Here is an 18,900-nt window from a genome sequence, read left to right as displayed (position 1 = left end):
GAGCCCCGCAGATTCACTCCACACCACATCCATGCACTAAATAAGTACCACTGGAACGATAATTCTTTTGGGGTCTTTTGCAATTTGTTTCTCATATATCTATTCACTAAATGGTTATGTCTATCTCATCATTCCACAGTTATTAACACCTTGCGATAATATTAGAGTTGCACAAACTCGCCCCTCAGAATCTCATCCTCTTTGATGTCAGAAAGATACCTGGATATCTTCTCTGTCATCTTGCTTGTCTCGAAACCGAAGTACTTGTAAGCAGACTTCCCTGGAAGGCTATGTCCGAATCTCGTCATGCAAATAGCTGCATCAGCATATCTCTCCCAGCCATTAGGAGCATACGGCTCGATCACGACAGCTGGGATGTCCTTGTGGCGTCGTAGCGTTTCGCGCCTGTAAGAGACTGGTTGCTCTTCGAAAAGTCGCTGACAAGGAAAGCTGACTACCCGGGCACAGATATTCTTCGACTCCTTTAATTCCTTAGAAACTCCCAAAGCGAAAGACAGTTCTGCGCCGACGCCAATAATTGTGACATCAGCGCCCTCGGAGCCTTGATATTCCTCGAGAACATACGCTCCACGGAGGACACCTTCACGTTTAGTTTTTGCTAGTTGTGGCAGAGCGTGTCGGGAAGTCGAAATTATTGAAGGAGTCTTCTTCGCCTCGATGGCTGCGATCCAGGCACCGGCAGTTTCCTCACTATCACCGGGCCGGATATACAGTAGGTTGGGCATGGCTCTGTAAAGAGCTGCCAGCTCTATGGGCTGATGGGTCGGGCCATCTTCTCCCATTCCGATAGAATCATGAGTCGCCGCATGTATAACTTGTAATTGCTGGAGGGCACCCATGCGCACGGCTGGGGCAGCATACAGGTAGAACATGAAAAACGACGAGGTCACGGGGATAAAGGTATTGGGCGCGAATGCAGCGATTCCATTCGATATGGCACACATTGCATGTTCACGGATACCATAATGGATATAGCGACCTGCATAGTTTCCGTCAATTCCGCAAATTGTTCGCAGATCAGGCTGGACTCATGTCAGATCCTTAACTTAGACATGGTTTATGTTTCAATTGACTCACATGCTGGAAATCCGTCTTTCCAGGATATGCCATATTGACTGACGGGGAAAGATCAGCAGTTCCCACCATGAACGTTCTGATCTTCTGGGCAACGGGGTTAAAAACTAGCCCAGATGCTGCGCGTGAAGCTGTAGGTTTCGATGGAAACTTCGTTGGAACCAGCGTATCCCAGTCTGCGGGTAGTTCTCCCTTGACTCTTCTCTGGAATTCCTCAGCAAGATCCGGGAAATCCTGAGAGTATCTGTCAAGAAGATTGCTCCAATTGTTAACCAGCGCCTCTCCTCGTGCTGGGATGTCTTCGAAGAACTTGCGAATTGTCGGACTGATAACAAAATGCTCGTCGGGGTTGAATCCATATGCCTTTTTCAGTTCCGCGACGTTATTCGCGCCAAGGGCCACTCCATGAGCCACGGCATCTCCTGCGACGGCTGTCCCTACCCCAATGACTGTTCGGACGTTGACAAATGTCGGCTTCCGAATTGATGCTCTCGCCTGTTTTAAAGCAGCGACAATTCCGCGGATATCATAGCATCCTTCTCCAATGTCAATGACATCCCATGCACAAGCACGCATCTTCGCATTGATATCTTCTGTGTTGGTCAAATCAACCGAACCATCGCAGGTGACCTGGTTGTTATCGTATATTATGGTAAGGTTGTTCAACCTCAGGTGGCCCGCGAACGAAATGGCTTCCAGAGCCACGCCTTCTTGTAAACAGGCATCTCCCACCATACACCAAGTATGGTTTGACACGACATCATATCCAGGTCTATTGTAGGTTGCCGCAAGATTCTTTGTCGCTATAGCGAGACCAACTGCATTTGCGACACCTTGCCCGAGCGGACCCGTTGTGACTTCTACTCCCTCGATCTCAATTTCAGGGTGTCCTGGACACAGGCTGTCTGCACGATCTGAGTGGTATGATTTTAGCTGGTCGAGAGTCATGGGTTTGTATCCGGTGAGATGAAGAAAGATGTACTGAAACAAGCAGGTATGTCCTAATTTTGGCATCGCGTCAGCATTTAATACAGTAGCTATAGTGCAAGGCATCTTTTCTGGTCTTTACCGTTGGAGAGAACAAATCTGTCACGGTTAAAGAAGTCCGCAGTATGTGGTGCATATTGCATAACATATTTCCATAATGCCACCCCGACCGCAGCCATTCCCATAGCTCCTCTAGATAAGGAACGAATTAGGACATATGTTCGTCATGTTACATACGCAGAAATCACTCTACCCTGGATGTCCCCCATTGAACTGCTGGCAGAGGTCAGCGATCAGGACTCGGAGAGTCCTCAGGACGTGGTCTTCATCTTCCGTTAAATGTTGCATTGTTGATGTTGCACGCTTTCGCTCTTGCGGATAACTGTTTGTCACCGTACTTAGTCGAAATTATATTTGTGGGTCAATAGCACTTCTAACACTCTGAAGGCTCTGCTAGGATAATTATACTAAATATTCTAAGACAAAGACGCTGGAAAATCTGCTCCTTAGCCCTAAGGATACGAATGTTGCAATGCTCTTGCTACTAGAACTAGTTGTCAGATTGTGGTCCAGACTCTCCATACTACAGCCTGTGGATATTGGAGCCATCTAACGACCTATTCGATAACAGATTATTTTGCGCAGAAAAGGCTGTCCAGCGCAACAGCCTGCCTTACATGTAGAGTGAATATGGGATTACTCCCCGAAACAGAATCTCTAAGCGCCGCTGCATGCTACGTATGTACCTAATTTTGCAACGATTAGAAATCCTTCACCAACCGGTTTCGCTGTATCACCAATCTCCACAAGATAGGTAATCAGATGAGCTGCCACGCCAAATAGGCTCTCACCAGAGCTTGCTTACGGACCAAAAGGCTTTCTAAGTTGTCCACATGGATTCTGATGTGGATAGATAGGTAGTGCAGGAGATAGCCTAGACTCTTGGATCCTTCGCGGAAGCACTGAAAGTATCCCGGGGTCTTATATCATGAACTAATTTCCAGACTGTTGCGATAAGTCCCTGTCCTTTTCTTGAGCAAACTTCTCGATCGATCTTTCTCCCATATTCTTGAGTTATAGCTATGGCCCCGTATGTCATCCTTGAACAGGCCAGTGAATCCGGCGCTCAAGGTGAATGGATCTCCAAAGCAAAAGCTATCGTCGAAGAGCATGAATTGGCTGATAAATCGAAACTGGGGCCATATCGCAATCCATCCTTGCAAGTAACGCCAGATCATCAACTGAAACTTGTCGATGCTCCAATATATCAACCTGGACCTGGGGAAGTTCTGTTGCATATTAAAGCGACAGGAGTCTGCGGGTAAGCTGGCCTGAGACATTCCATTTATTGCGAAGATAGTTGCTGAGAGTATCCCACATAGGTCAGATATTCATTTCTGGAAATCTGGAAGGATTGGGCCCCTCGAATTCAAGAGTGATTGTATCATAGGCCACGAGGCTGCTGGGGTTGTGCTTCAATGTGGGGAGAACGTCGCTAATTTTAAGCCAGGTAAGGAAGGAGGTATTCTAGAATACATCATGTGTTTTTGCTAAGTTAAATTGTATCTAGGTGACCGAGTCGCGCTTGAACCAGGAGTTTCCTGTGGAAATTGTTTCTTATGTCGCGAAGGTCGCTATAATCTTTGTGAGGATGTCCAGTTTGCTGGAGTATGGCCCTACCATGGAACAATTCAAAGGTTCAAGGTCCAATCAGCTAAGTGGCTGCACAAGTAAATATTGCGCTTCATTTATACATATAGCATTGCGCGCTAACAATTATAGACTTCCAGATAGTGTCAGCTTCGCAGAAGGAGCCCTTCTTGAACCTCTCTCAGTGGTCATGCACGGTATAAACACTGCTGGATTATCCCTCGGTCGGGGAGCTCTCATCTGTGGTGCAGGACCTATTGGTCTCATAGCGCTGGCAGCTGCACGCGCGTCGGGGGCACACCCAATAGTCATCACAGATTTGGAGCCTCGTCGCTTAGCATTCGCTCAAGAGTTCGTCCCAAGCTGTAAGACATACATGGTCAACCCTTCCCTAGACGCAGCGGGAAACGCGAAGGCTGTTCGAGCTCTGTTTGGGAACGAGGAATACTTCGCACCATCCACGGTTCTAGAATGTACCGGGGTGGAAAGCAGTGTCTGTACTGCTGCGTATGCAGTACGAAGAGGCGGTACAGTGATGGTTATCGGTGTTGGGAAATCCATAATGAACAACCTACCATTCATGCATATCTCCTTAGCAGAGGTAAGATCATACAGTACAAAAAAAAATGATGTAAAACGTCGCTAACTCATTGTCACACATAAGATCAATCTGAAATTCATCAACCGTTACCACGATACCTGGCCAGCTGGCATCGCATGTTTGGACGGGAAAATCCTCGATCTGAAAAAGTTGATCACACACACTTTTACACTTGATAATGCTGCAGACGCTCTCCATCTATGCTCAGATACTAGCAAAGGAAGTATCAAAGTCCATATAGTTGATGATACTGATGTTGGCCTTGAACTGTTCCAAAATTAGTAAGATATTGCAGCCTGGGCATAGTTAGCATAACACCACGAGTAGCATATTATTTAATCCAACGCTCCATATATTCCCGATAATACAAAACCTCGCACAGTTAATATCATGGGAGCACACCACCTTCTCATGATCTTGGCCAATGTGCTAAGTTAGTACCTGCTGTACCAAGTTTGGCCTTCGGATAAATCCCATCTCTCAACGATAGAAAGTACGGCATCACGCTGTCTTGCCGATCCCATATAGTATTCATGCGTTCCCTTGGCTGCTAATATCCCGCATCGTAGGCATTCAACAGTCTCGCTCAGATGTATTGGCAGGTGAAATATATGATGATTGGTGGCTTCAGCCTTCCTAATATGGATATCTCCTGGAATGGCAAGTAGTAGCGCCGTTACGATCTGATCGCCTGACGGATCGCCACGCTCGTGTGCAACTCAACTTCTCCCCGACGCATATCGGCCATCTTCCGAGGCCAAGAATGCTCAACAATTCCTCCTTTGAGGGAAATATTGCCGACTGACTGCAGGGTCTCGTGTCACTAGCTGATTCCTTAGTAACCGCAATTCCCCATGCGCGAAAAACAAGGTTTCAGCTTGACGGTAGCATCTGTAACTGTAGTCCGCGCTATGCGTCATGGTGCATCCTTTTCAACTTCTGCAAAACGTGGGCGCAGATCTGGGGTAATATCAACCCCTACAACCTGTCAGTTTCCGGGGAAAGAGTAGTGTGGTAATGGAACTCGCCGCACGGGATGTTGTTGTCGGGGATGAGGCCTTGCCATTATGGCGTTATTCCGGCGAGTGAGAGAGATCGACATGGTCTCCTCCCTTCAGATATTGGAAATTTTGAAATATAATTCAGGGATTTCCCAGAGGATGATTATCTCCCCAAACGCTGGTCACTTCCTCACTTTCTCCGTATCGTTCTATGTTGTATAGATTATGCACGTGGGGCTTCTACCAACGCAACGCGTAACTGTACCTACGTATCAAAGATGGAGTTCAACCTTTTCGGCCGCGGCTGGAAGCTGCGTTTGGCCATTACAGTTGCCTGTGAAATGGCATTCATTCTGTTTGGTAAGTTTCCTTCAATGTCCATTCTCAAAGACATGATTCCGTACTAATCAGCGGAAAGGGTATGACCAGGGAGTGTTCTCAGGCATTGTCGGGAACTCGGATTTCCTGAGGGTGATGGGTGACCCTAAAGATGCATATCTTGGTATAATCGTCAGTATATACAATTTGGGATGTTTCAGTGGCTGCATTCTCGCGTTCATCTTCGGAGAGATGCTTGGTCGACGACGTGCCATGTGGGTTGCTATGGCTTGGATTATCGTATGTTCTCAAAGTATATATATTCGGAGAGCCTTACCAGCGCTGACAAATCCTAGGTTGGAGCATCGCTACAGGCTTCAGCATTCTCAGTTCCTCATTTGATGATCGGCCGCTATGTCACGGGCATTGGGACTGGTATCGAAACATCTACTGTGCCGATGTATCAAGCAGAGCTCTCTCATGCCCACCAGAGAGGCCGACTCGTCTGTTCAGAAGCATTATTTGTCGGTGTTGGCATAGTTATTGGTGAGCTCTCAGACTATGGGGTAAATTCGATTAAATACTGATCTCGTTCATAGCATATTGGTTTGATTATGGACTGCATTTCCTTGACAGCTCAATCGCCTGGAGACTACCAGTTGCGTGCCAAGTCCTCTTCACCTTCGTATGTCCCCATGATGCTTCCCATAATTCTTCCCATGATTATAGTAATTATACCAACTAAGAACGCCAGGTTGTGATCTTGCTAGTCTTTGGCTTGCCAGAATCACCTCGCTACCTGTATAACAAGGGCCGAAACGAAGAAGCGTTGAATGTCTTGTGTACTGTATACGATAAGGATCCTGACCATCCTGAAATCCTCAAGGAGCAAGCAGATATTTTGCTTGCTATCCAGCTAGAGAGCCATGAGTCCAAAACTTGGTTCGACATCTTTAAGCAGGACGAGGTCCAGACTGGAAAGCGAGTACTTCTGGCCTACGGTATGCAATTCATGAACCAAGTCGGCGGTATTAACCTAGTCGTGTAAGCATAACCGTTCACCTCTCGTCTTTAAGAAGACTATTCTGATTAGAAATAGCTACTTTGTACCCACCGTCTTGCAAGACAATGTCGGTCTATCGCGCAACCTCTCACTGCTTCTTGGTGGAGTGTAAGCCACAACTCTCCCGACAGAAGCAATGGGCAACACTTATTGACAGGTTTATAGGATACAATGCATGTTTGTGATTGGGTCCTTCGTGCCTTCACTGTTAGTCGACCGCATCGGCCGTCGGCAGCCCATGATGTGGGGTTCACTCGGACTCGGGATTTCCATGATGTTGATATCCGTTCTGCTGAGTTTCAAGGGCTCCTCTGTAGAGAAAGAGACTTCGACAGCTAGCGTGGCATTCTTCTTCACTGTCAGTCCCTCTTATCATACCTATATGAGATACGCCAGGCTAACTAACATCACAGTACATGCTTATCTTCGGTGCATCCGTGAACTGCATCCCTTGGGTTTATGTACCAGAAATCCTTCCTCTTCAGGCCAGAGCAAAGGGCACCGCCATCGGAATCTCTTCGAACTGGCTTTGGGTACGTTCAAAATTAGGACTTTTGTTGCTCACCCTGAAATCAATCAATGGGTCGCTTCTAACATGCCCCTTCACAGAACTTCGTCATCGTCATGATAACCCCAGTTATCATCTCCCATCTCCAATGGAAGGCATACCTGATCTTCATGTGCACGAATCTGGCATTCATTCCACTCATATACTTCTTCTATCCGGAGACGGCAAACCTGACTCTTGAAGAGATCGATTATCTCTATACTCAACCAGGAAGGTCTGCTCGGAAGGTTGCCCGTGAGTTACGCAAGAACCGCGCAAGTGGCCACGGCTCGGTTGAGGATGACGTGAAACCCACTGCTGAATTGCAAGAGCATATTGTTGAGAAATGACTGGGGTACTGTGCCTTATGTAGTTTTGAGCTAGATGCTTATGAGTCTCTATGTGATACTGGGATCTCTGTTCTATGCTTTTTCCGCGCGGGCATCTTCAGAGGGCCATATGAGTACGAGGATATAGACTTTAGAAGAAATATCAGGATTTGAAATCACTATCTCGTGTGGCAATTAGCTTCAGCTATGCTCAGATCAACCCGCGAAGGGGACCCGATGGGCATGTAAAACGGATCACGGATAAACCGGATACTGGAAAGAGTAGGGATAAACAAAGTCGTGACAATCTGTCAGCAACGTTCAAGTGAACCAGTGAACCATGAATCACTCCTTCTCAACGGTCGACTTGCCCTTCTGCGCGAGCTTGCCCACCATACGGGGGACAATTGCGTTACGTCCGTGGCGTGGAGCGCCCTTGGGGCGAGGGGCAGCAGTTGCCATAGACGCCTGACGGGGGGATTTGAGTGCAAGGTTACCCCTGGATAGCTCAGTACCTTTCTTTCTGTCGGTCGAGTTGTCGGATTCTTCTCCTAGACACTGTTCAGTTCATGTCTAATCAGTACTGTATTCTTTGTGCTTACCTCCAGTGGCCACTCCACGGTGGTCTGCGTTGATGCCTTTGCCTCCATGAGCGCCAGCGTCAGTTTTCTTGCAGCAAGAGTGCTCGTTCTCTTTACCCTTGCGATGACTGGATGGTTCGGCCGGCATCTGGTCGTCGTGACGATGGTGACAACAGGCCTTTTGAAAGCCACCAGGAGGATAATAGGGAGCTTCACTGATCTTCCTGCCTTTGCGGAGCTCGATAACTTTGAGCTCCTTGGCTAAGTCGACGACTCTGCCAATTTGGGCGGTGTTGGGCACGGCCTTTTTAGGAAAGATCACTTCAACTGTGTCCTTCATGAACTCGCCGAGATAGAACCCGGCGTCGACGCAGTTATGCTTGAATTGGATACGACGGAGTCTGTGCGGCTCGAACCAGAGATCGAACGGATCTCCGTCGACAACAAATCCAGCAAGTCTGATGACCACGACGGAAAGGCGACTGTTGGTCGGGCCCATCATTCTCGCGAGAAGTCTCGAGGATTCAATGATTCTCTTGTCGAGGTACTCGCCGGTGCCAATGTCATTGTGAATATTACCATCGCCATTGCCACTGTTGACCATAATATGTTATTGATATCTGAACCGAACTGCTTCTTGTTCCTCAGGCATAGAACAAGAAAAGGAGAAGGAAAAAGAACAAGAAAGAGGGAGAGTAAACTTACTAGTATACGGGCTTGTGCTCATCCTTCTCCGCAATTTTCCAGCCGGGACTGATAGACGTCCAGTAACCATTAAAGCCGCGTCTAATGCACGGTTCCAACGCCATCTCGAGGTCAAGCTCTTCCAAGTCGGGGTTAAGCCAGACGACCTGCCATATCATAGTCTGGTAAGACTGCATCATGCCAGTGAGTTTCAGGACGCGTAGATGGCGGAAAGTGCACAGGGGACGAAGCTCTGCGACTTTAATCATGTCGTTCTCAGTGGAAGCTTTCTGTTTGATAGGCCAAAACAAATCGAGACAGAGGACATCGAGGTTACGCTCGATATACTTCCAAGAAGCCCCACCCCTGAAGTACAAGAGAGGGTTCTCTTCACTGCCTGGATGGGGGTCAAAGCCAAAATCAAATCTGGAGTCTTCATGCTGGACACTCTTGCTGCGAATAGCAGAGGATCCAAAGGCAGAACGGATGAGAGATCTGCCTGTCCTAGTATGGCCCTTGTTGCTAGTGACAGGTTCCTCGTAGGCCTTCTTGCTGAAATCCCAGAAGTGTCTCTTGGACGCAGCAGAGAAGGGTCCAGATTTGAGTGAACCCAGATCGCTCATGCTAGAGCGGCGCTCTTTGTACAGAGCCTCGTTCAGCTCGGTGTTCTCTTTATTGTTTGTATGGGCAAGCACGGCCTGTCTTGCACCCATGCTGTTGTCAGAGGAGATTATTCCGCGGAGGGTGTCCCTGTCCATACTGCCCCCCTCCAGGATATGTTTCTGCAAGGCAACTGATAAGGAGAGTTATTAGATGTGTTTCTCAGGAGACATAGGCAACAATGGGCGTGAAAGTATCCAGATTAGGACGCCGAGAGAACATGGCAGTTAATGCAGACCCGCATATAGAACTTACCAGGAAAGAATATGCCGGAATACTGCACATGATAGGTAGTGTCATAGGGATTATTTCTGTCCTCCTCTCGCCAGAACTCCGCACCCATAAGAGTATCTTCCCAGAGCTCGTTATAGAACCGGTCCTTCTTATCTTGTTCTTTCCAGAATGCACCACCCATAAGGGTATCCTCCCAGAGAGGGTCAGTCTCCATATCTCGCATTTTGAAGGTGGAAAGCCAGAATAGTTTCACGTCTCGATAATCCAAGGCCAAAGGGGCTGCGATCCAGACGAGATAAATAGTACAGTCACCCTGTACAATACAGCACTGTATGTACTGGGATACAGATAATGATATCTATCCTGGTGTCATGAAATAGGGGACACTGGTAAAGGATGGGAACACAGTGCAGTGAAAGTGCAATATACACTCGTGAAAGGAAAAAATAACTTGAGCCCACAACACTTCACGTCACTCAAGGCGGTGGCAGCCGTCTGTCTGGGATTTCACTTCTTGCATGTCTTTATTATTATTGGAAGGAACACAAATAGTAGACTGATCAGGAGCTACGAGTAAACCTCCAGTCCATACTCGTATCTTCTTTAGACTAAATGATAATATCAGGGCCTGTTTCTCTGTATGCATAGAGACATATACACATGGATTTTATGGCTCTGAGCCAGTTAGGGAGCTTGACTGGCCATCGAGGATAGTTATACCGGTTCCGACACGCTGATGGCATGTATCTTGAAAGCCTAAGAGATAATTCGAGGTTTAACCACTTACAGTGGCAGAAGAAACCGCTGAAACATAAGGTTATTTAGCTGAATAGCTATTTCTAAGAAGTTGTTAGCATCTATCTCAAGTGAGGCCCTCCTTACTAGAAGAGCTCCCTACCAGCCTTTTGGTCTTTCCAATCTAGAAGAAAAACACTCCTGGGTTGCCTTTCACTATGCAAGGTCTCCTGTGAAGCAAAGACATCTACAAGACTAGCAGTCTACTAAAAGAAAAGACAGTCATCATTACCAGATTGACTAGATTCTTTCTTTTCCTCCATCTGACTATTTGCAAATGACTTGCGATGCAGTCGAGAAGAAATTAACAGATCCAGAGATCAGGATTGCAAGATATATCCTGCATATTATCTCGAACAAATCAACCGTGTGGATCTAAATAGTACGAGAAATGCCAAGAGTCCATGTAGATCTCTCTCCTCTTTATTCAGCTACACGTACTAGGAGTGGACTGGAATCTCAGTTCCTGTTATCTTGTGAGTCTCAAGGTACACCGCGTCTTTACTGAACGACCAAAAAGAAGTATCTGCGTGAACTGCCAAGGGTGTTGCGAGGTCTCCGACTTGGTCCTTTTTAGAAGATAGAGTTCTGTTTATCGAGGATAAATGCAATAGACGACTTTTACTGGGATGTTGGCTGTACCAACTATACCACATATCGTCTTTTGCTTGAGGAAAACTCGGTTCAGGTGTCACAAAAGATCTCTCTAGGTTCTCTAGATATTTAGGTCTCATGACTCCCATGGTACTGCTCTACGAAAGCCTCATAATACGAGGGAATGGTTTCTGTTTACATTTTGCATGTTGAATTTTGTCTCTAGGTCGTTCGACATATTCGCAGAAAGTGAGGGGTATATGATTTCAGCATAAGACATTTTTCTCACTATTATGTGGCTTGCTATCGACTGCAAATTGTAAAGTGGTATTTGGATCGATTACGGTCATTCTACGCGGACTCTCGTGGCGTCGCGGGAAAGATGACTGGTGAATGGGTCGCTTTTTTTATTGACTCCGCGCTAGATGCTGTCAATCCTTTTGCTTTTTTCCCTTCAGAATAAAAAACCATCTACATCCATGGATCGCATAGCAACCGTACAGTGTGTGAACAGAGCATCGGAGAAGTCATCGCAAGCTTTCCGCCATCCTCCAGCCTGAACAAACGGGAAATATGTGATCGAAAACAGTCATGCAAGCCTCAGAAACGTCTTCCCATCTCAGAAACCGCCTAGTACCTCTTTCCCTCGCGCAGAACGTCGCTGAACTCATCGAGCGGGCTCCGGATGAGCTTGGTCTCGGTCCACAGGTTAGGGGTGAGGAAACCGTAGGTGTTACCGACGGCCATGAAGGTGGCCTTGAGAGTGTTCTCGAGGGTCTTGGTCGAACCGGAAGAGGAAGTGTAGGCGTCCTGGACACCGGCAAGCTGGAGCAGACGCTTGACAGCGGGGGAGGCAACGAGGCCAGTACCACGGGGGGCAGGGATAAGCTGGGAGATATCAGCATCGTACGCGCAAACTCTGTAAATTCTCATTATAGCCGGGAAAACTTACTCTGACAGTGACGGAACCGCACTTTCCGCTCTCCTTGGTGGGCAGAGAGTGAGGCTCACCCAGGTTGGAACCCCAGTAACCTCTTCGGACAGGCAGAACGCTGAGCTTGGCAATGATGATGGCGGCACGGATGGCAGTAGCAACTTCCTTGGAGGTCTTGATTCCGAGACCGACGTGACCCTCGCCGTCACCGATGACAACGATGGCCTTGAAACGGGTACGCTGACCGGCACGGGTCTGCTTCTGGACAGGCTTGATCTGTTGTTTGGTTTTCCGTCAGCACTGCCCAATTCCTTCCTTTCAATTATATTCTTTGATCTCATATCCAATCATCCCGATTCTTTTTCCCCTTTTTGCGTATTTTTTTGCCCATCCTTCCGCCAGACTTTGATTGTGATTTTGATCCTCCGGGGTAAATATGTCCGTACCTTCATGACCTCATCCTTCAGCTTGGGCAGGAAGAAGTCGACAATCTGGTACTCCTTGACGGGCAGGGAGTGCAGGTAGATCTGCTCCATGCTGGTGATCTTGCCAGCCTTGACGAGACGGCCCAGCTTGGTGACAGGCTGCCATTCCTTCTCCTCCTTCGGACCACCACGACGGCCACGGCGGCCACGGCCACGGCCTCGGTCACCACCACGGTCGCCGCGCGAACCGAATCCTCCACGTCCACGGGGAGCGTCAGCCATTATGGGTAGATTGGCGATTGAAGGTCGAGGATGACGGGAGGAGGGAGTCGTTGAAGTTGTCGACGTCGAGGTTGCTTTGCGCGATCCGGACGATGTGACTTTGCGGGCATGGGGAAATTTCGCTGGTGGTGCTAAGCGAGTCTACCCTAAGCGGGCCAGCCCTGTGCCCTAAGACCTAACGCGTACCAATGCGGAGGGCGTCGGCGTTCCAGGGCAGTTTCCCCGACGGGCGGGCAGGTCAGGTGACGGGCTCTTCCCCAGCAACAAAGAATCAGTTCAAAAGTAAACTATCCCATGTTGATACATAATAATTATTAACAACGCCTCCCAAGCTAAGGCCAAGCCATTCCAGATCCACTACGGGGACAGCGAAAGGGGAACTCGGGACGCAGTCCTAGCTCGATAGCATCATAATAGAGTAGTAGCTCTCTGGATAGCGACAGATCCGTGGCCACATGCCGTTTTTCGGTGGACCGAATAAGTTAGACAAGAACCTGTTCGTATTATTGCTTTCTGGTGTTCCCAGCTTGCTTGCTTGCTTGCTGGTCTAACAGTAATAACTCTAGTATCTAGCGGCTTATCAGAGCGGACAGCTCGAGACCGCGTAACATGAACTTTCCTCAACATATCTACCCCAGACAATCTGATCTCCTTCCCCATCTTCTAAGGCCAGCTGCCAAACAACCCCTCTGGAGTAGGCTCCCATTGTTACCGTTACCGACATACTGGACTCACAATGGCATTTCGATGGTACGTATTATTCTATTTTACTTTGCTTCATCCATTCGTTCAGTTGTTCATCCTACCAGCTGGATCACAATGATATCCGTCACAGAACTAAATATCTCGCAGGTATCAAGCACGGCTGGCGAAGCAGCCGATCCTCACGGCCAGCGTATCCAGCGCGGTATGCGTCTGCCACTATCCTTGATCCGTCCGCATCGACTGACCATCGAGCTGCATATAGATTCTGTTTGGTAGCGGAGATGTTCTTGCCCAGCAGCTGGTCGACCGCAAAGGTCTAGAGAAGCATGACTTTGCCAGGACCGGTCGCATGGCGCTCTACGGTGGAGGTAAGCTCCTATCTTTACAATGTCTTTCTCGCTGAAAGATCGCTGATAATCTTCTTGCTCTACAGCTATCTTTGGTCCCGCTGCCACGACCTGGTTCGGTTTCCTCCAGCGCAATGTTGTCCTAAAGAGCACTCGTGCGACCTTGGTTGCGCGAGTCGTTGCAGACCAGGGTCTCTTTACCCCAACACATCTGACGGCATTCCTCTCGTCTATGGCCATTATGGAAGGCACCGATCCCGTGGAGAAATGGCGTTCTACCTTCTGGCAGAGCTACAAGGCCAACCTGATGATCTGGCCTTGGGTGCAGGCAGTCAACTTTACGTTTGTGCCTCTCGAGCTCCGGGTCCTGGTGGTCAATGTGATCAGTCTGGGTAAGTGTTTGCTGCTGCTCTTCGTTCCTGTGCTTGTGCCACCAAGAATCCGGTTCTTGGACATTGTGGAACCTCAACTGACGTCGCTGCGCACAGGCTGGAACTGCATTTTGAGTTTGATCAGCAGCAATGAGGGTTGACTCGGCTGATCAAGGTACCACCAAAAAAAAATAGATAAAGGGCCTGGTAGCCCACGGTTTGTGCTTCAGTCTTCTTATGTGCTCATTGGAATGCCGCGCGGAGATAGAAAGGTGTATTGCGAGGGTCTAGATTATATTTGCAAGAGAACTGCTTTCGAATGCGTCTCCACATCGCAGTATATCGTCTTTCTTTATTTGATTGTTTTTTGCATGACAGCGACGCAGTAAAGAAATCCATGAATTGAAATGACTTGACAGTAAAAACACCTGTGTTGAGTGACGGTTGATTGTGAAGAGTTTCAATGTTGCCGGGCGGTAGGGCTGAGTCGGCCAGTCGCAGGCCTCGACCAGCGTTCGTGTGGCCAAAAGTAGAAAAGTTGCATGTCCAACTCCGCCATCCAAACCGTCTCAAATCTTCCCGATATTATTATCTTTGCTGGAGCAACACAACCCCGCCACTTTCGAGTCCACGCTGGTTATCTGCCTGGAGCAGACGAATTTTGTAGCCGTTGCTACTCTCTGCTGCTCCTCGATACTTCCTCCCTGTGTGTCTGGAATTCTCAGCGCACTTTCTGGGATTGGTTCTTTCCGCAAACCGCCCACTCGCAAAACAAATTCTCCTCGTCCGCAAAGCGTCCGCTTTTCGACCTCTTGACGGCCTCCTGAACTTTCCTCTCATATCCTCATCCGCGACTCTCCTTCCTATATCCTTTCGCATCACCTAAGATCGCTTCATCCGACATGGCTACCGCCACAGAGAACGGCCAGCCGCCCGTGAAAGACGAGAACACCGCACCCGAGGCGGCCAACGAACAGCAGGAGCAGAAGGAACAGACAAACGGCGCGAATGGTGACCTTGTTACTGTGTTCCATGACCCGGAAAACTTCAATGTCAAGCATCCCCTTATGCATGAGTGGACCCTTTGGTTCACCAAGCCCCCCAGCGGCAAGGTGAGCGCCCCCTCAATCTCAGGATTTAACACATCAGTACTGACGAAATGCACAGGGTGACAACTGGAACGAGCTTCTGAAAGAAGTAGTCACGTTCAGCTCTGTCGAGGAATTCTGGGGTATCTACGTATGTTTTCCCTCGTTCGCCACTATAGCTTCTTCATCACATGCTGATAATGATTGAATAGAACAACATCACTCCCACGTCTGAACTCGGTCTGAAGGCCGACTACCACCTCTTCAAGAAGGGAATCCGTCCCGAGTGGGAAGACCAGCAGAACAAGCACGGTGGCAAGTGGTCATACTCTTTCAAGGACAAGCGCTCTGTCCCAATAGACGACCTCTGGCTGCACGCCCAGCTCGCTGCTATCGGTGAGACCCTCGAGAATGACGGAGACAACGAAGTGATGGGTGTGGTCGTCAACGTCCGTAAGGGCTTCTACCGTGTCGGTCTGTGGACACGCACCACGGGCAAGAGCATCCCCGGTGACAAGGGTGAGGGTCGCTCCGCGGCCAAGGGCAAGGAGGTTCTGGAGAACATTGGTCGCCGATTCAAGGAGGTGCTGCGCCTGAAGGACACAGATGTTGTCGAGTTTTCAGGTCATACCGACAGTGCACACAGCGGTAGCACGCGCGCCAAGGCTAAGTACACTGTCTAAGAAAAAGAAAAAGAAAAGAGAATGAAAAATGGCGATCGGACGGAAGAGGCTGATATCTTCTGATATTCGGGCATGAAACGATGGACGACTGGAGATGAATTTGATCGTAGAGGACTTTGTGGGCTTTTTTTTCCTTTTCTGAGGCGAGATCGTGACAGTTTTTTCACGCGCTGTGCTTCATCACGGCCTGCCGCGATCATCTTGAGTTTAGCATTACGAGGCGTGTATCTTATTTTCCGCATTCCATATCCGTGAGCTTGCTGCTACTGTTGTCGCTATCATGCCCCTGAGATTTGCTATCTCTGGTCTCCATTTCCGGTTCATTTTTCTTCACTGTATTTGTTGTACGATTCGGCCTGAATAAGAGGCCTATTATGCTAATGCAAACGATACCACGGAGATATGAGATAAGTTCTGCATACCAGTCTGCAGTCGTCTCCAAAATCTTCAAAATGCGCCTAGCATATGGTTCTGTAACAGCGCTCTAGCAGCTTGTCCCATGTGTAATCACTCTAGGACCATTGGAAGTAATATAATGTTATTGTTTCTCTTGTGGTGATATTAATTGCTATTAATTATGGGTTATAATGGATAATATTACCTTGAAAGGCCTGCTTACACGTGGGGATCATTTTAGCCGTCGGTTCGATATATATATTTCTTCGAGTGGATGGACCTCCCCTCCCGTACTTAATCTCACTACTAGCTGTACAACACCACTACGAACATATTCCGGCTTAAAATTACTTATGGACATAAATACAGTAGTATGCTTTGGTTAGAATAGAGATGATTCAGATTTCCATTTATTAGATAGTAAAGATAGATCTCGTTATGAAATCCTGTCCTACATGTCGCGTCATTAGATGTAAGCAGTCGATGGGCTTTTGCCCACCGAGATCTCGTGTCCAGTTTTGTATTTTGCTTTTGGTCTCAAGTTCGTTCTGTTCATTGATTTTCTTTGCGAGTATTTGGGTCTTCCTTTTTGTTTCCTTGCGGATAATGGGTTCGAGGGATGATTCCCTAATGATCTTGGAGCATTGTTCTCAGATCCCCAGATGAGGTCTGGTAAAACACCGTTCAAGACTGGTCTTACTGTTCGACTACGCCCCATCCTCTTCGCCGACCCGGATGGCGCCCTCTTGGCCGACGCCACGGGACCAGAAGCCGTCGAGGTATAGAGAGCTGAGAAATCACGTTAGAATGAATCCTGCGAATTCAAATTTGGTTGCCCTTTCCAGGCTAAGGGGTGGGATGGGGATTCTTACAATGACGAGGAAGATCGGTCATGTGTCAGAAGTAGCCAGTATCCGAATATACCCTGTGCGACGATATCGAATACGGCCCAGATGACGACCTCTGCGTCGAGACTGATGCGGTGCGAGAGTGTCGATGCGGCGAGAATGCTGGATATTGTTAGTTATGCGTTCAATCTTTTTCGTCTGCAGGAGCTTTCGCAGGGAACCGAGAGCTGACATACATCGGGTACAACGCCAGAGTGACCAGAGATGTGCCTGCAATAGAGCCATAGAACCGTTTCGTCTGCGCATCTTTGTTGGCTGCGGCCCGTCCGCCATTGAATCCGATCTGGTGCACCACGACCAAGTAAGCGATAGCGCTGATAGTGAACCAAGCCCATTTACGACCATCATTGCCTGCGAATGATGTCAGAAGTCCCGTGCCGAACATGATGAGATCCGCAGAAACAGCCACCAAAAGGTGCGCCCCGCTCAAGCCTCCAAGAAGTGCCAAATTGATTAGGATAAGAGGCGAAGTGAGTATCCAGTTGACATAGCGGAACCAAAAGACCTGGCGGAAGACATCCTGCTTTGTGTCTGGGACGTGCTTGTGCGACTCGTGGATCTGGATATGGCTCCATGCGATGCCGTCCCCAGTGGCCATGGCTAGGTAGGAAATGAAGGAGATGGTGGTGATTAGGGAGGTCAGGATGTGGAAGAGGCGCTTCGACTGCGATGGCCGTTAGTCTGAGTGTCTTCTACACAAAGCAATCATGAAACTATATAATAAGACATACTATTGGTGCTCGCGTAGCCAGGATGTAGAACACGAGCGAAGAGATACCCATGGCGACGGTGACCACCCTGTTCGTGTCAGCCAGTGTATCTGTCTCAATTGGACACTCTTCTTCATAGATTGCTTACCATAAGGTCCGCTTGCCGATACCATGGACATGCTGGAAGATTGGCTCATTACCCGGAATCACCGTCGGGATAGGCGCCACGGAGGACGTGGTCGTCGGTGATGGAACTGGTGGGAGATGCGTCTTGATCATATTGACTGACCCCAGATGATAATTTTTTTTTTCTGTAGCTTGTTTTGAGCAGCGACCCGGTAAATCTACATAAGAAGAGACGGAGGCCGGACGACAGAAGATGCATTATAAGCAATGGATCCATCAAGTCCTCGATGACGACATGGATGGTGGGCAGCGACATTCTGCTTTCGTTTCCTGTTCTTTTCCATGGACTCAGATTCTCCAGCAGAACGTCAGCCAGTGGAAGCGCCGCCTGCGCTGAAATTCCCCATCGTCATGAGCGGTTTCTGTCGGTGTTGTTACGAGTCTGAATCGTCATGGTTACCTGGGATGAGCTCGAGACCCAATCACGATAAGACTCATACTCATGCGGGGCATGTAAAGAGCATCTGAGATCATCACAAACGATCAGAGCAGCCGCATCTATCCAGCAGAAGAAGGGAGCAGAGAATCAGCGAATCTGATCAGCATTCCAGAAACGTGCGGATCTTGTGCTAATCGACACATTGGTCAATGAAAGTGCTTGCGACGATCGGCATATCTGACGTTCCTCTTAGCGAGTCTGGACTGTCGATGGATGACCTGGACATGAACACACCCGGGCTTGGATTACCCCAGATCCTTGACTAGACGATTCTCTCGACATTGAAA

At 48.4% G+C, this 18,900-nt stretch overlaps 8 protein-coding genes across 8 annotated transcripts; 4 read left to right on the top strand and 4 right to left on the bottom strand.

Moving 5' to 3' along the window:
- Positions 1-32: 32 nt before the first annotated feature.
- Positions 33-2,540, bottom strand: C8Q69DRAFT_483865 (Transketolase, thiamine diphosphate binding domain-containing protein). Its single transcript, XM_028631738.1, has 4 exons — positions 2,336-2,540; positions 2,165-2,274; positions 1,099-2,096; positions 33-1,043 (listed from the first exon to the last, which is right to left on the bottom strand). The coding sequence occupies exons 1-4, from the start codon at positions 2,428-2,430 to the stop codon at positions 162-164; spliced, it is 2,085 nt and encodes a 694-aa protein (XP_028480847.1). The 5' UTR covers positions 2,431-2,540; the 3' UTR covers positions 33-161.
- A 349-nt stretch (positions 2,541-2,889) lies between these two features.
- Positions 2,890-4,833, top strand: C8Q69DRAFT_483853 (chaperonin 10-like protein). Its single transcript, XM_028631737.1, has 5 exons — positions 2,890-3,403; positions 3,465-3,592; positions 3,653-3,812; positions 3,865-4,333; positions 4,397-4,833. Exons 1-5 carry the CDS (start codon positions 3,165-3,167, stop codon positions 4,613-4,615), a joined length of 1,215 nt encoding a protein of 404 aa, XP_028480846.1. The 5' UTR covers positions 2,890-3,164; the 3' UTR covers positions 4,616-4,833.
- A 399-nt stretch (positions 4,834-5,232) lies between these two features.
- Positions 5,233-7,759, top strand: C8Q69DRAFT_483851 (hexose carrier protein). Its single transcript, XM_028631736.1, has 9 exons — positions 5,233-5,694; positions 5,753-5,952; positions 6,009-6,198; positions 6,252-6,337; positions 6,407-6,696; positions 6,752-6,823; positions 6,881-7,073; positions 7,129-7,248; positions 7,325-7,759. Exons 1-9 carry the CDS (start codon positions 5,613-5,615, stop codon positions 7,610-7,612), a joined length of 1,521 nt encoding a protein of 506 aa, XP_028480845.1. The 5' UTR covers positions 5,233-5,612; the 3' UTR covers positions 7,613-7,759.
- A 66-nt stretch (positions 7,760-7,825) lies between these two features.
- Positions 7,826-9,973, bottom strand: C8Q69DRAFT_531679 (hypothetical protein; the record flags this gene model as incomplete). The annotated part of the gene is made up of 4 exons (XM_028633756.1): positions 7,826-8,142; positions 8,194-8,765; positions 8,878-9,649; positions 9,772-9,973. The coding sequence occupies 4 exons, from the start codon at positions 9,971-9,973 to the stop codon at positions 7,937-7,939; spliced, it is 1,752 nt and encodes a 583-aa protein (XP_028480844.1). The 3' UTR covers positions 7,826-7,936.
- A 1,360-nt stretch (positions 9,974-11,333) lies between these two features.
- Positions 11,334-12,958, bottom strand: C8Q69DRAFT_483847 (40S ribosomal protein S2). Its single transcript, XM_028631735.1, has 3 exons — positions 12,520-12,958; positions 12,092-12,349; positions 11,334-12,027 (listed from the first exon to the last, which is right to left on the bottom strand). Exons 1-3 carry the CDS (start codon positions 12,778-12,780, stop codon positions 11,770-11,772), a joined length of 777 nt encoding a protein of 258 aa, XP_028480843.1. The 5' UTR covers positions 12,781-12,958; the 3' UTR covers positions 11,334-11,769.
- A 125-nt stretch (positions 12,959-13,083) lies between these two features.
- Positions 13,084-14,677, top strand: C8Q69DRAFT_483843 (peroxisomal membrane protein). The gene is made up of 5 exons (XM_028631734.1): positions 13,084-13,530; positions 13,633-13,687; positions 13,748-13,853; positions 13,919-14,224; positions 14,321-14,677. The coding sequence occupies exons 1-5, from the start codon at positions 13,517-13,519 to the stop codon at positions 14,362-14,364; spliced, it is 525 nt and encodes a 174-aa protein (XP_028480842.1). The 5' UTR covers positions 13,084-13,516; the 3' UTR covers positions 14,365-14,677.
- Positions 14,678-15,105: 428 nt separating this feature from the next.
- On the top strand, positions 15,106-15,974 carry C8Q69DRAFT_511213 (cap binding protein; the record flags this gene model as incomplete). The annotated part of the gene is made up of 3 exons (XM_028633258.1): positions 15,106-15,315; positions 15,371-15,442; positions 15,504-15,974. The coding sequence occupies 3 exons, from the start codon at positions 15,106-15,108 to the stop codon at positions 15,972-15,974; spliced, it is 753 nt and encodes a 250-aa protein (XP_028480841.1).
- Positions 15,975-16,657: 683 nt separating this feature from the next.
- Positions 16,658-18,267, bottom strand: C8Q69DRAFT_518216 (putative opsin; the record flags this gene model as incomplete). The annotated part of the gene is made up of 5 exons (XM_028633432.1): positions 16,658-17,159; positions 17,243-17,380; positions 17,455-17,942; positions 18,010-18,076; positions 18,137-18,267. The coding sequence occupies 5 exons, from the start codon at positions 18,265-18,267 to the stop codon at positions 17,078-17,080; spliced, it is 906 nt and encodes a 301-aa protein (XP_028480840.1). The 3' UTR covers positions 16,658-17,077.
- Positions 18,268-18,900: the final 633 nt, after the last annotated feature.

Source organism: Paecilomyces variotii (assembly GCF_004022145.1).
Source record: "Paecilomyces variotii strain CBS 101075 chromosome Unknown C8Q69scaffold_26, whole genome shotgun sequence".
In the NCBI taxonomy this organism is placed as follows: Eukaryota; Fungi; Ascomycota; class Eurotiomycetes; order Eurotiales; family Thermoascaceae; genus Paecilomyces; species Paecilomyces variotii.
Note: the sequence above shows the minus strand (reverse complement) of the source record. Positions and strands in the feature narration are given on the sequence as shown.